This window comes from Herpailurus yagouaroundi, unplaced genomic scaffold (genome assembly GCF_014898765.1).
Source record: "Herpailurus yagouaroundi ecotype Mexico unplaced genomic scaffold, PumYag 166, whole genome shotgun sequence".
Taxonomy (NCBI): domain Eukaryota; kingdom Metazoa; phylum Chordata; class Mammalia; order Carnivora; family Felidae; genus Herpailurus; species Herpailurus yagouaroundi.
The window spans coordinates 9,248,800-9,263,150 of NW_024412407.1; the positions used below are offsets into that span (position 1 = coordinate 9,248,800).

General features: G+C 42.9%; 1 protein-coding gene across 2 annotated transcripts in view; it reads right to left on the bottom strand.

Moving 5' to 3' along the window:
• Nucleotides 1-8,904, bottom strand: part of ANO6 (anoctamin 6) — a 197,029-nt gene extending 188,125 nt beyond the window's left edge. Inside the window, exon 1 of one of the 2 annotated variants that reach the window (XM_040488369.1) lies at nucleotides 8,491-8,904. In XM_040488369.1, coding sequence (XP_040344303.1) covers nucleotides 8,491-8,563 — 73 coding nt within the window. In that variant the 5' untranslated portion in view covers nucleotides 8,564-8,904. The remainder of the gene's footprint in view (nucleotides 1-8,490) is intronic. The other variant, XM_040488370.1, reaches the window with a different exon arrangement.
• Nucleotides 8,905-14,351: the final 5,447 nt, after the last annotated feature.

Below are 14,351 nucleotides of genomic sequence, written 5' to 3' on the forward strand. Positions count from 1 at the left end.
GGCTTGGTCAGTTAAGCCTCCGACTTTGGCTTGGGTCATGATCTTATAGTTCCTGAGTTCAAGCTCCGCATCAGGCTCTGTGCTGCCAGCTCAGAGCCTGGAGTCTGCTTCAGATTCTGTAGCTCCCTCTCTCTCTGCCCCTTCCCCCACTCACACTCTATCTCTCCCTCTCTCAAAGATAAGTAAACATTAAAAAAATCTTTCTTAAAAGAGGACCTTTTACACAAATTAAGCATCTAAGACTTGTTTATTTAATAAGTAACAGTAGGAAGAAATAAAATGATACAAATGAAAAAAATTATTGTATAATATACCTATTATATATAAACTTGTAAAATAATGTTAAAGGTCTGAGTTCTATATGTCAGAAGGGTGTATAATTCTTGTTTAGAATTTAGTTTTCTTAAAATCTAAACACAAATCAGAGGAAAAAAAACATACTTAAGGTTGTGTCTATATAATGCCACAAGAAAAATTTAGCCATCATTTTGTCTGTGCCAAGCCAAAGATTATTTTTCAAATATCTAGATAGAATGTCTGGAGAAATTGTGATAAATTCAATTATACAAATACAATCTCAGTTTATATAAAACAAGCTTTATAAACAGGCCTATAATTTGCATAATTGTACTTTGCAAAAGAACATCTATTTGCACGCCTGACCAATGGCTAACGTTCTGCCAAGGTTAAAATTAAAATTATAAAAAAGATAATTTTAAAGATCCGTATCCTTTTCCTTCCAATTTCAACTATTTGTATTTTTAAATAATGTGGGAAACAGTAGAGTTTCAATGTCCTAGATTACAAGCTTTAAATATAAAACAACATCTGGGTTTCACCAAAGAATAGATTTTCTTTCATTCGGATTTTTACCTACTGAATAGTAACTGCCTGCAGCTAGCTCTCCCAGTCAGCATTTGGACCCGTAGCCAGCGCAGTAGTAAAGACCATGGCAGAGAAAGTTGCCTATCAACCCTTCGACTAGTCTCCTATGCAAACGTTCCATCCTCAGATACTGAGGAGTATCTGAATTGCTCTTTGGTACACATCCACAATATGCTATTGTTGACATTTGCATCCAGTATTTCTTCGATAGGCTACTTCTTGGGATGGAGTCTAATTAATTTTAGCTGCAGTATTATAAAGCAAGGCAAAACTAAAGGAAGAGCAGTAATAATGATAACAACTTGAGAGAATCACTTGATTGCATGACATTTTCACAATCTCTGTCTTTACATGAGTTACCAGTCAAGAAGTACATTTCCTTGGTTGAAAGTAATTGGAAATGATGTTTTTCTGTTCTAAAACTGGTGATTTTTCCAGACTCAGGCCTGTATCAAAAAGCGGATCAATGTATCAAAAGCGGATCAAGCTGGGGCGCCCAGGTGGTTCAAAGGGCTGAGTGGCTCACATAAGAGCTCTGCTCAGGTCATGAACCAGGGTTCATGAGTTGGGGCCCACCATCAGGATCTGCGCTCACAGCATGGAGCCTGCTTTGGATCCTCTGTCTCCCTCTCTCTGCCCCTCCCCTGCACTCTTTCTCTCTCAAAGATGAATAAATGCTAAAGAAAAAAAAAAAGCAGATCAAGCTTTAATCTACAGCATACAAAGCTTCCATTAAAACCTTAAAACCAGTCCCTTAGCAAATGTTTGTTGAGTATCTACTATGTGAAAATCATTATGATATGCAGGCTATGAAGTACAAAGGTGAGTAAGATAGCACTTCTCCCTCTAAGACTATATAAGCTTTACCTTCAGATGTATGATTGAATCAGCTAGAATACAAAACACAAAACTGATAAGCACCGATAACAGAAGAAAACCTCAATTATTAGCTGGAGTAGAAACTTGTATTAAAATGTAATCATTTTAATCTAAACTGCTACAAACACCCTTTGAAAGTTTAAGACCAACTTTTAACTTCAAGCTAGATTGTGAGATTCTTAATAATGTATTATAATCTCCCTTCAAGAATGTCAGAGTTTAAATAGTATCTGACAGAAACCTTCACAGGAGCTTTTGGTCTACATTTACTGGTTTCCAAAAGGAAAACACACACACACACACACACACACACACACACACACGGCAATCAACATAAGTGACTATTGAAACTACTGGATAAAAAAGAAAGGAATGTCATGTGGAACTTTTTTAGAGCTGTGTTTGTGTCAGGTTTAAAGAACAATGGGAATTATAAAAGGAGACGAGAAACCTTTTGGAAAGCAATTCTTGGACTTGAAAGTTAGAACACATAAGATAAATTGTGACTAAGGACTTGAAACTGAAAGTAACAGGTTTATAAAACAAAAAAAAAAAAAGGACAAAACTATACTCAAAGAAAAAAGTGTAAGGATAGTTTGTTTTGTTTGTTAACTATCATTCTCCTGGTAGAAAATATAATATATATCTATGATCCCCTTGCCACAGCAAATAAGGCAAAGGTAGCACCAAAGCTTACTTTCTAAGAAATCACATTTAAGAATGCTGGAGCCACGCTGTCCTAGCCCCAGCCCCTTATCTCTTTCTCATCCCTCCCAGGGCTGGTATCTGGAGTCCCTGCAGCAAGAATCTCCTTGGTACTACCACTACCCGGGTACACATCTTGATTACAGCATTAATCACAGACTTACTGCAATTATCTATACATGTCTCTGCCTCCTTCTGAGATAGTGAGGTATTGGTGGGTCAAGGACCCAGGAACCTGGCAGAGTAGGTACAATCAACATTGTTATAACAGATAGTAGGGAATCTCAAAGTGCCATGGAAGGGAATTCTACTAGGGCCATAAAACCACTCAGCAGAATGTTAATCAAATTATTTAAAAAGAGCAATTCACTTGAATCTTTCAATAATGCTTGGCTTGGCTTCTACTCAATAGCAAGCACCATTCTAGGCATGAGGGACATAGCTTGGAACACAAAACACACAAGACACCTGCCTTCAGGGAGCTTATGATATGTTAGAGGCAGGTGAGGAAGAGAAATTGTTTTTTAATTATAGCAATGAATGTCTATAACGTTTGGGATATTTTGCATGATCTCTAGAAGGCTCAGATGACCTAGTTCCAATGCAAGAAATTTACACTCTAGTTGTGCAGATAAAGATAATGAACAACAAAGACAAAATACAGAGTGCTGATTGTGTAGCACAGAAAAAGAAGGGGTGTGACAATTCATTAGTGGGCACTTTAGACAACGAAGATCAGTAACAGTTTTCTGGGTTTTGTGACAGGCTCCTCCTGAAAAACAGAGGAGGTAAGTCTGGTATTACCAAAGAAAGGAATTGGTCTGAGCCAAAGCAGAGGGGAAAAGTATTAAGACTTGCTGGAACAATAGAAGTTCCCCCCTGCACACCTGCTACCACTTTCTAACTAATCACTCAACTGAAGTCTAAGAGTCACGCTGTTTCTGGAAGCCATGGGTCTGATGCCTCAGAGATGTCACCTCTTTCCTAAACTCTCAGACCACTCCCCTCTATTCCCATGGCCGCTACAGGCATTTGCAAACCCGACTGCTAGAAAGACTTACTTCTACAATGTCCCCTCTCCAATCCCATTTTCCAACATGCTGCCAGGGAGATCTTTTCCTAAAGGCAAATTTGATCCCAGCACTCCTTTCCTTAAAATCTTTCAGTAGCTCCAAATCCTAAATCCTTAAAACATACAGAGGCTTCTTCATGGTGTGGCCCCTGCCTGCCTCCCTAGCCTTGTAGTGGCTGCCTTCCACCACAGGGAACTACGTGGAAATCCAGACTCTCCTTCTGCTATGCCACTGCACCCGCCTGGTCCTTCAGTACCCAGCCCAGCAATCTCTTCTGTGAAAATGTCTCCCATTATCCTCCCACAGGTGTGTTCATACCTCAGTAATAGCACTTACTGCAAGTGGCTGGTTCCATCGAACCTACGTCTCCACAGCCAAGGGGTGCAACACTTATTTTTAGTTTCCCAACACCCAGCCCAGCACCTAATCCTGGACCTGGCACAGAAAGTTTTCTCAGTTAATACTGATTAAGCAAAACTGAGGCTAGGACCACATTTGTAGGTGATTAAACAAACTTTATAGTGAAGGGATAGAAATCATGAAGAAGTCTCTGTAAAAATGCAAAAGCGAAAAGGGAGCCAATAAGGACACTTGAGAGACACAGCTGGACCATCATCACTCGGAGGTAATGGGCTTCTTCTTACAACTCCCCAAATCAATGACGTGACCATCAGCTGTGGGGATCAGAGAGTTAAACTCTATCATAAACAGACTGGGATCCCAAAGCAACCAGCCAAGCATCTAAACAAAATCTTTTTGCCTGAACTACATGACTTATTCCTGAGAAAACTTTTTCTCTCTAAGCGAAGTCTGAACCATGGAAATGCAAAAAAACAAAACAACCACACACATACGCAAAATAAAACAGCACACAAAATATCTACATGTTGGCCGTAAAAGAGTTTTCTGTCACTTTCTACACGAACAGGAAGAAATGTTGCATTCTACTCACTGATTAAAGGCCGGGAGGAGGGAGAAAGGCAGCCAGGAATGCTCTTCTGCACACCGAGTGCACAAAACCTGCCTTGCCATGTGATCTCCACCAGCATGAGTGAAATAAGGGCTAAAAGTCACATATTTCCTGCCACCAGTGCCCAGGGATCACAACTGCATTCGGTTGCTGGAGCTGATTTAGAAAATAAGTGGTCTTTTGAAAAAATGCTCTTATACCAACAGGCTGCCTCATTCACAAACCTCTGGGACCAATTTCTGGTGGCAATGAGTTAAGCAAATATGGAAAAGACGCTCATAGTAACATTTACCACCTTTGACTCTTTAGACAGGTTCATGTCAAACAAAGAGGTAATCCTTACACTTAAAGCACTGAATAGCGCTTAAAGGTAAAGGTAAGCAGAAACCCACTGGGGGGGGGGGGGGGGAGCCCAAAGTCCCAGTCTACTACAGGAACACTTCCATATATGTATGTAAAACATTCATATGATATAACCAGGGACCACATCTAGTTTAAAAAGATTCTCTTTTCATCCTTTGTAAATTAGCCGATGATAAATGTTTTACTCAGGAACTATATCAAAAGTAACTCTATTGTTCTGAATTATAAAGTTAATATTGATAGAGGGATTACGTAGAAATCTTCAGTACCTGAGTGGATTTTAAATTATACAACTATCAGTAATGACAATCAAGTACTAGGAGAAAGATGTCAACAGCTTAACCATAGTTCTGCATATGAAACTAGGGGCACAAGTTAAAATTATAATCATCATTTCACCACGACCTCCTCTAAGTTGAAAATTACAATTATTTTGTAAAAGGCTATATACCATCAGCGTACTTCTAACCTTTAAAAAAAAAAGACTTACCTATTTTACAATGTCATAAACTTTCTATTGACATGGTAAACATTTCCACTTGATATAAAATCACTGCAATCCACATTGAGTTTGTATAACAAAAATTGTGGAGACCTACTTAAATGATATCTGTTGCCTAACATAATGTTGAACTGACCCCTACACACAGTAAAGTAATAATATCAGTAGCCCACAGAGGGAGGGGTGATAGAGGGATAGAGATACTTAACTTTCTAAATATTTTTTTTTAATTTTTTATGTTTATTATTTATTTTTGAGAGAGAAAGACAAAGCACAAGCAGGGGAGGGGCAGAGAGAGAAGGAGACACAGAATCTGAAGCAGGCTCCAGGCTCCTGAGCTGTCAGCACAGAGCCCGACGCAGGGCTCGAGCTCACGAACCACGAGATGAACCTAAGCTGAAGTCAGATGCAGGCACCCCGAGATATTTAACTTTTTAAAACATATTTACTGGTTGACTTGATAGAACCAGCATAAATTACATCTGTAATTAAAAAAATAAGGGACACCTGGGTGGCTCCATCGGTTAAGCCTCCGACTTCGGCTCAGGTCATGATCTCGCGGTCCGTGAGTTCAAGCCCCGCGTCTGGCTCTGTGCTGAATGCTCAGAGCCTGGAGCCTGTTTCAGATTCTGTGTCTCCCTCTCTCTCTGACCCTCCCCTGTTCATGCTCTGTCTCTCTCTGTCTCAAAAATAAATAAACGTTAAAAAAAATTTTTTTTAAATAAAAAATAAAAAGAACCAGCACACCTGGTTGGCTCAGTTGGTTCAGCAATGGACTCTTGATTTTTGGCTTAGGTCGTGATCTCATGGTTCCTGGGATCAAGCCCTGAGTTGAATGCTGTGCTGACAGTGTGGGGCCTGCTTGGGATTCTCTGTCTCCCTCTCTGACCCTCCCCTGGTCATGTGCGTGTGCTCGCTCTCTCAAGTAAATAAACTTAAATAAATAAAAATAACCTATTGCCACACACTTAAGATAAATTTTATGATGCCTCATCTGGTAAACACAGACTAGACCAAAGTCGTTTTTTCTAAACTGAGATCTGTTGATGGCACAGTGGAACAAACAAAGGTCAGAGTCTCTTATTTCAGTTACCATTTGGGTTTTTACCCTATTTATTCACAATACTCAGTATAAACAGTGATGATACCTCACCATAACAGGCAAGAGTATTTTCCTATGAAATGGACTGTGCTAGTTTACTGTAACTTTTTACAGTCTGCTCCTATGATTTACCAGTAAAGTCTGTTAAATAGTAGCATTATATATTATCTGACTGCTGGTGACCAGGTGGAAAGGGGATTAATCCACATAGGTCTTGCAAGTCAGAAAACCTGGTTTTGAATCTTTACTAGCTATGTGAAAAGCTAGGCAGATCAACCTGTGAGCTTCAGCTTTCTAATAAAAAAAAACACTACTTGCTCCCTCCATCTAATAAATTGTTCTCAAATGAGAACAATTATACTAAATCGTGGAGCATAAGCTCCTCTATTCAATTTGTTCCTCATCAACAAGGAAATTACCATGTTCTCTTGATTTAGGTGAATAATACCTATAATAGCCAAAATATGAAAACAACTGTCCATCTATAGACGAATGGATAAAGATGTGTTTGTGTGTGTGTGTATAATAACCACAACCAGCACCCTCCTCAACCTCCTCACCCTCGCATGTGGGCAACGGAATATTATTCAACCATGAGAAAGAAGGAAATCCTGCCATTTGGGACAACATGGATGGAACTTGAGGGCATTATGCTAAGTGAAATAAGTCTCACAAAGACAAATACTTATAGGTGAAATTGAATGGTGGAGGGGAGAAGATGTTGGTCAAAAGGCACAAACTTCCAGCCATAAGACAAGTCCTGGGGATGAAAGGTACAGCACAGTGGTTATAATTAATACTGTATCATGTAGTTGAAAGTTGCTAAGAGAGTGGACCTTAAATGTTGTCACCACAAAAAGGAAACAGTTACTTGTGAGTTGATGGAGGTATTGGTTAAAGCCATAGTGGTAATCATTTTGCAACATGTAACCGTATCAACTCAACGTGTTGTACACTTTAAACTTGCAAAATATTCTATGTAAACTGTAGCTCAATACAGCTGGAAAAAAAATAAAATGATAAAAAAATAAAATGATGAAGAAAAACCACACCTAGCTCCTAGAATTAAGTTACTTCTAAAGTTGTTATTAGTGAAGAATAGGACTTCAGGATCTGAGCAGGAACTGTTTCGCTTTAAACTGATTTGGCGTGCAGGAAACAGACTCGGAGTCGCTGAACAGACCAGCACGGTAATTTAATTGCCAGTCTTCTGGAGAGACCCAATATGTCATCATTCCCTGACAGTGATGTTCTCCCTGCTCCTCCAATTGTTTTCCCCTTCCCCACCTCCTCCAATCCCTTTTGTTTGTTGCTGTAGTTATTTCACTCTTAAACAGCTCTCCCTTCGTTCCGTCTACAACTTCTAAACATTTTTAACTCAAACTAGAAATGATACACCCCAGGCTTGCCCCACCCAACCACTCCCCACCCCGCCAAGCGCCAGGGCCCTCTGGACTTGCAGGAAATGTTCAGAGATCCCCCCCAGCCCCACCCCGGACAAGGGCTTCTTCCTCCAATCACTTCCCCCGCGGGCTCTGCGGCTGAAAAAAGGATCCCGGGTTGCCACCCGCGGCCACAAATCAGTTACCGAGGCGCCCCACCCTCCCTCCAGAGCGGCTCCTTGCTTTCACTTTAAAGCGGATGCAGGTGGGTCACACCCCTGCTCTCTGAACGGGGCCGGGTCCCCAGTGCAGATTCCAGGCGAAGGAAATCACCCAAAAGTTGCCGCTTCAGAGTCCACAGACTTCCCCGTATCCAGCACGAGTGGTTAGGCGCTGCGTCCGCGGCCCGCCCAGATCCTGCGGTCGGGGGCCCGTGCGCACCCCGCGCCTCCCCGGCCTCCACCCGGCGCCGGCCCGCTGAGAGCCGAACGGCGAAGCGGCCGCACTGCGGCCCCAGGACGGCGGTGCGGGCTCCCACCTCCCCGGCGCCCGCGGGTCCCCGCTAGCCGCCCGCGCGCAGTCCCCAACTTCTTCCGGCCCCGGCCCACGCCGGAGAACCCCCCGCTCACCGATATCCCCGTCGTCGTCGTCCTCCTCCTCCTGATCCATTTCTAGCAGAACGTCCCTGGTCATCATTTGCATGGCTCCCCCAGAAGGCGGTTCCGAACTTGGCGCGAAGTTGGGGGCCCCCGGGCTCCGGAACGCCGCGGCTCTGGCGGGGCCCTGCGTCCCGGCGAGGACCGCGGGGTGCTTCTGGCTCCCGGCTCAGGGCCCGCAGTGCCCAGCCCGCGCTCCTGGAAGCCAGCCGAGACGGCCGCCGACCCGAGCCCTGCGCCCCAGACGAACCACTCGCCAGCCGAGCGGGGCCCGGCCACTGAGCATGCCCAGTGAGAGAGCCCGGGCTCGCTGCGGAATGATTAAACTTCCCCAGGGTTTATTGGGCTCTCAGAAGGAAGTCGGGACGCGAAAAGGAGTAGTCGGCGCTCGCGTTCTGCCCGCGAGTGACCTCGGGGAAGGGCGGAGGGGGGAGAGCACACGAGGGTGGGAGTGGACAGGGTTCCCCGAATTCTGCTCTAAGGTCATATATGGACACATACTGGGGCTTGCTTTCTTTGACGTGTGTTACTGCCTCTGCAGTAAACGCCACCACGTCTCAGGTGAAGAACCCTGAAGACGAGCACGCCAGAACGGGGTTAAAGGCTCCGTGGAGCCAATGGAGGATCTTCAAGCATCAATTACTCTGCTTCCAAAGTGAGGGAACGTGTATTCCACGGGGGGCAAGGGAGAGGGAGATTATACAGGAAAGAGGCAAACTCGTAGAGAATAAGCAACAGAAGAAAAAAGAGTGAGAGAGAGCGATCTAAAGAAGCGTGTTCACAAAAGGCAGGAAGATTTCCGCATAAAGAGAGGTAGGAATCGAGAAAAGCGCCCCCTACCCCCGCCCGCGGGAGCACACGCAGGGAGTGGTCGCAAGAGGATCATCCTGCAGCCCGTTTGGACCATGAAAGCTCAGTCCTCCGTATCAAAAATGCAAACGAGGCCAAAGAACTCGACAATGGTTAGGTGCCCACACCCCCGCGGGGGGGGGGGGGGGGGGGGGGAGGGAACTATAATAACCAGAGGAAACAAAGAAAGTACTAAAGTAAAATTGAGGCAGAGTGGAAGAATGTATTCCCGGAGACCAAAGGAAGCAATAAGACAAATACAAAGGGATTTCTACTTTTAAGACACACGGGGGTACTTTGAACTGCAGGTTTCTGGGATTGTGAGTCTGCAGAACTGTTTTCAAAGAAGCTAACGAATTCAGATGGGTCCATTTTGACTTGTCAAAAGGGCTAGAAGTTATATTTGAGATCCTTGTTGCATTCATTGTCTAACACTTCCCATAGAAACTTGTTATATTTTTTCCACTAATGTAGCAGAATTATTATGATTATTATGATAAGTCTACTGTGCATCATATGCTCGCATACACTTATTTTTTGAGTTTCTGTATGAAAGAAATAAAGCATTGAGAGCAATCATAAGTGGAGAACAGCCATGAATATGCACCATAAGGCATGTGGAAATTACTTTTAAGAAAATATCCAGTATCTGAAGGGGGGAGGGCTGGGAGAATAAAGAAGAAAAAAAGAACGAGAAGGAGGAAAAAAAGAATGTTTTCTCTTAGTCAACTCTCTCCCCAAAGCTTTATGGGACCTACTAAAGTAGAAATTCCCAACACATTTTAGTGACATGATAAGTTATTATCACAATTTCCATTTAACAAATGTGTACATAGTGCTTTTTATGTGCCAGCCATAGTTTTTTTTAATGTTTTATATTCATGCATTTAATCCTTATAACAACCCTAGGAGCTATTACCACATTTACTCAAACACAGGATGACTGAATAATCCAAAATCAGTCACATATAGGAAGTAAGTGGCAGAGCTGGGGTTCTAACCCAAGCATCTAGAATCTGGGCTCTTGGCCATTTTATAAACCACTTCCAGAGACATTCTGAATCCGTTAAAAAAAAAAAATCACTTTTTTTCCCATCAATTGTAAGCTTTTAAAGTCTCATCAACTTTCTGCCATAGTTCTCTCCCCAAATGGTCTGGTTTGTATGGCCTAAGACTGCTCAAATTCCATTAGTAGTTATAAAACTCTTGTGGTGGATTTTGTAACAGGTCCCATGAGTCATTTGAAATTCTTCATAGATTTTAGGGTTTACATTTTTGGTGCTTTATAAATGTTGCAGAGAGACATTGCTGGCCTTATATGTAAAGGTAACTGTTGTTGCTGGAAGGGAAATTAATTATTTACTTAGGTTATTTATGAGTCGATCATTGGTAAATTCCATTCTTTCATTCAATCTATTTTATTTCCTGTAGCTTCTCTCATGCAATATATTTTTCCCAACTGAATAATATATGCTTCAAACATAATCAAGGTAATAGGCCTATGTAAGAACCACACCCTTGACCCTGAAAAACTATCATTATGTTGTGAATAGTTAGTGAAATAAAATGTGCCTAATAATATGTGGCCAGGTTATTGGATTTACAAAGCTTTTCCAAATCAGGGGAGGTAGACCGAGTATTTTCTCCTTCATTGGTCTTCTGATTAATTACAACCTTTGCCTCACCACAGGATGCCCTTTCTCTGCCCATTTCTTAAATGTTGTTGCTTCTCTGGCTTTGATCCTGTCCCTTTTCCTTCTCATCTTTCCCTATTGAAGTCATTCAGTCTTACAAGTTTACCATCTTTTCCAAACAGGGCCAGTTTCATGGGCATAGGAACAGTTCAATTACAGAGGTTCCTGCGCTCAAAGGGATTTAATGCTTGGGGTCTTAATGCTCTGTGGTTGCCAGCTTAAAATTCTTAATAACATTATCTTTGAATTTTTGTTTTATATCTGGAGTTCAGTGAGACAGAGAAGTGTGCTAGTTCTCATACAGTCCTGCCCCACACTGCCTCTCTGCCTCCCAGGGATAGGGTCTCAGCCTTGCCCACGCTCCTTTTTGCCCTACCCAAGACCAGGACCACTAGCACCAAGAGGACATAGGCACAAGCATAGGGAAGGTCGGGGTCATGTGCGTGCCTCCATGGTGTCGTAAGGTGGGGCAGGATGGCAGCTGTTCCTGCCCTAGAGTGGCAGTGCCACAGTGCACCCGCTGGGTGACCAGCCAGAGTGAGCCTCTTGCCCATCCTCTACCTAAGGGCATCCTGCGTGGAAGTTGCAATCTCTTGGAGGCTGTCCCTTTAATGTGGTTTGGAGCCTAGAGTCCATGAGAAGGGGAGATACTTGGCTCCACTTCCCCACCGTCAGCCAGGGCGTGGTCTGTCAGTCCTACAAATTGGTGGGAAGGGGATCTGGCAGCCGGTGGACCTCATGCGTTCTTTGAACAAGAAACCCTGCAAATTTTCATTTGCACTGGGCACTGCAAATTGTATAGCTGGTCCCGATTTCAAGGTCTTTGTTTCCAGCCCAGATCTCCCTTCTGTGTTGCAACTGGTATGTTTGCTTGCATGCTGGGTATCTCCACTTGGCTCTTTCTTAGACATTTCACATTTAGTGGGTCCAACATTAAATTTATAATTTCTGCCCCAATCCTCTTTCCCAAAATTTGGGAATGGCACAAACTAGTTACATAAGCCAATAATTTGAGAATCATTTTGACTTCTTCCTGTTATCCCCCATGTCCAGTTACTTAATCTTATTACATATACCTCCCAGATATCACATCCTGTATCCACTGTTGCTTTGGTGCATAACTGCATAGCATGACATTTTAGCTGAAGCATGATGGAAGTAAGAGATTAAAACATAAAACTATCTAAGGGAATTAAGTTTTAGGCAGAAGGGAAAGCAAATGCAAAATTCTCAAGGAGAACCAGCAAAGAGGTTCTAGTAGCTGTGGTATAATACATTTCTACCAAATTTAGCACCTCACAGCAACAATAAACAGGCATCATCTCACACAATTTCTGTGGATCAGGAACTCGGGAGCAAAGTAGTCAAGGGGTTCTGGCCTAGGTTCTAACTTGTAGTCACAATGTCGGCCAAAGCTGCAGTCACCTAAAAACTTGACTAAGGTTCGAAATCTGCTCCTAAAATACTTCACTTTTGAATGGTGCTGCTTGTTAGCAGGACCTCAGTTCCTTCCTACACAAGCCTGTCTGTAGACCAGTTGAACATCCTCATGACACAATCCTGTCTTCCCTGACGCAATGACTAATGCAAGAGAGTGGGCGAGATAGAAGCCACAACATCTTTTATGACCTCACCTTGGAAGTCACTCATTGTCATTTCTGCCACTAGTGACACAGGTCAATCAGTTCTACTTCCTATGGGAAGGGTGTATACAAAAGCATGAATACCAAACACAGGGATCATTGGGAGCCATCTTGGAGGCTGTTGGTCCACTATCACTGTTGTATATATCATTCTTCATTCTTAGTTACTAAGAACAAACTATGCTGGCCACTTTCCTGGGTGTTGGGAATTCAATAGTAAAACCAAAAAGCAAAAACAGACAACATCTCTGCCATCATGACTTTCCACTCCAGTGGATAGAGACAAATAAGTAAGTACATGTCAGGAAATGATGGGTACTAGTGAGACAAATGCAGCAGGGCAAGAGTCATAGAGAGTGATGGTTGGGAGAAGGACTTTATAATGAATTGTTAGGAGAAGACTCTGATAAGGTGATATTTTAGCAGAGATCTGAAGGAAGTAAGGAAAAAACATGTAAGTCCCTGAGGAAACAGGTTTTTTTAAATTTAATTTATTTATTTTGAAAGAGAGAGTATGCTCGTGCAAGGTGTGTGTGTGTGGGGGAGAGAGAGAGAGAGAGAGAGAGAGAGAGAGAGAGAAACCCAAGCAGGCTCCACACTGTCAGCACAGGGGCAGATGCAGGGCTTGAACCTACAGGCCTGTGAGATCATGACCTAAGCCAAAACCGAGAGTCGGATACTCAACTGACTGAACCACCCAGGCGCCCCAGAAACAGAGTTATAAGAAGATGGAAATGCAAGTGCAAAAGCTTAAAGTCTTCAAGAAAAGCAGAGGTCATGGTGACTGTAGCATAGTGATGGAGGAGGTGAGTGATAGGAGGTCATGGACGGCAGAGGAGGGGGCATACGGCAAATCATTTTTGGCCATCAGAAGGACATGGGCTTTGATTCTGGATAACATGGAAAGCCTTGGAAAGTTTTGACTACATCAGTGGCATAACTTCTATTTTAAAATGATCTTTCTGATGGCTACAGTCTTCTGGACTATAGAAGAGCAAATGTAAAAAGCATGGAGGCCAGTTAAGAAACTAATCCTTTAGGGGCACCTGAGTGACTCAGTCGGTTAAGCGTCTGACTTTGGCTCAGGTCATGATCCTGCAGTTCATGGGTTCAAGCCCCACATGGGGCTCTGTTACTGACAGCTCAGAGCCTGGAGCCTGCTTCGGATTCTGTGTCTGCCCCTCCCTTGTTTGTGTACTCTCTCTCTCAAAATTAAATAAACATTTAAAAACATGTGTTTTTTTTTTTAAAGAAACTAGTTCTTTAATACAAGTAAAGGATAATGGCCTTGAACCAGAATGGTAGTGGTGGGTGTGGATAATAGGTATGTTTTGAAATAAATTTGAAGAGTGTCTGAGGTACTGGATATGAGTCTGAGGGGGGAAAAAGGGAGTCAAGGAGTCAAGGGACTCCAAGATTTTGACCTGAGAAACTGTGAAAATGGAGTTGCTATTTTTGAGATGTGTAAGACTACAGGAGAGTAAGAGGGCGTGGGAGTTTGGTTTTGGACCCATAAGTTTGAATTTGTGACTAGACATCCACATGAAGATGTCCAGCAGTCATGGTCTGGAGCTTGGAGGAGAGATCTGCACTAGAGAGAAACTTCGAACTAGCCAGGACTGCATGGAAGGTTAATCTATGTAAAGAG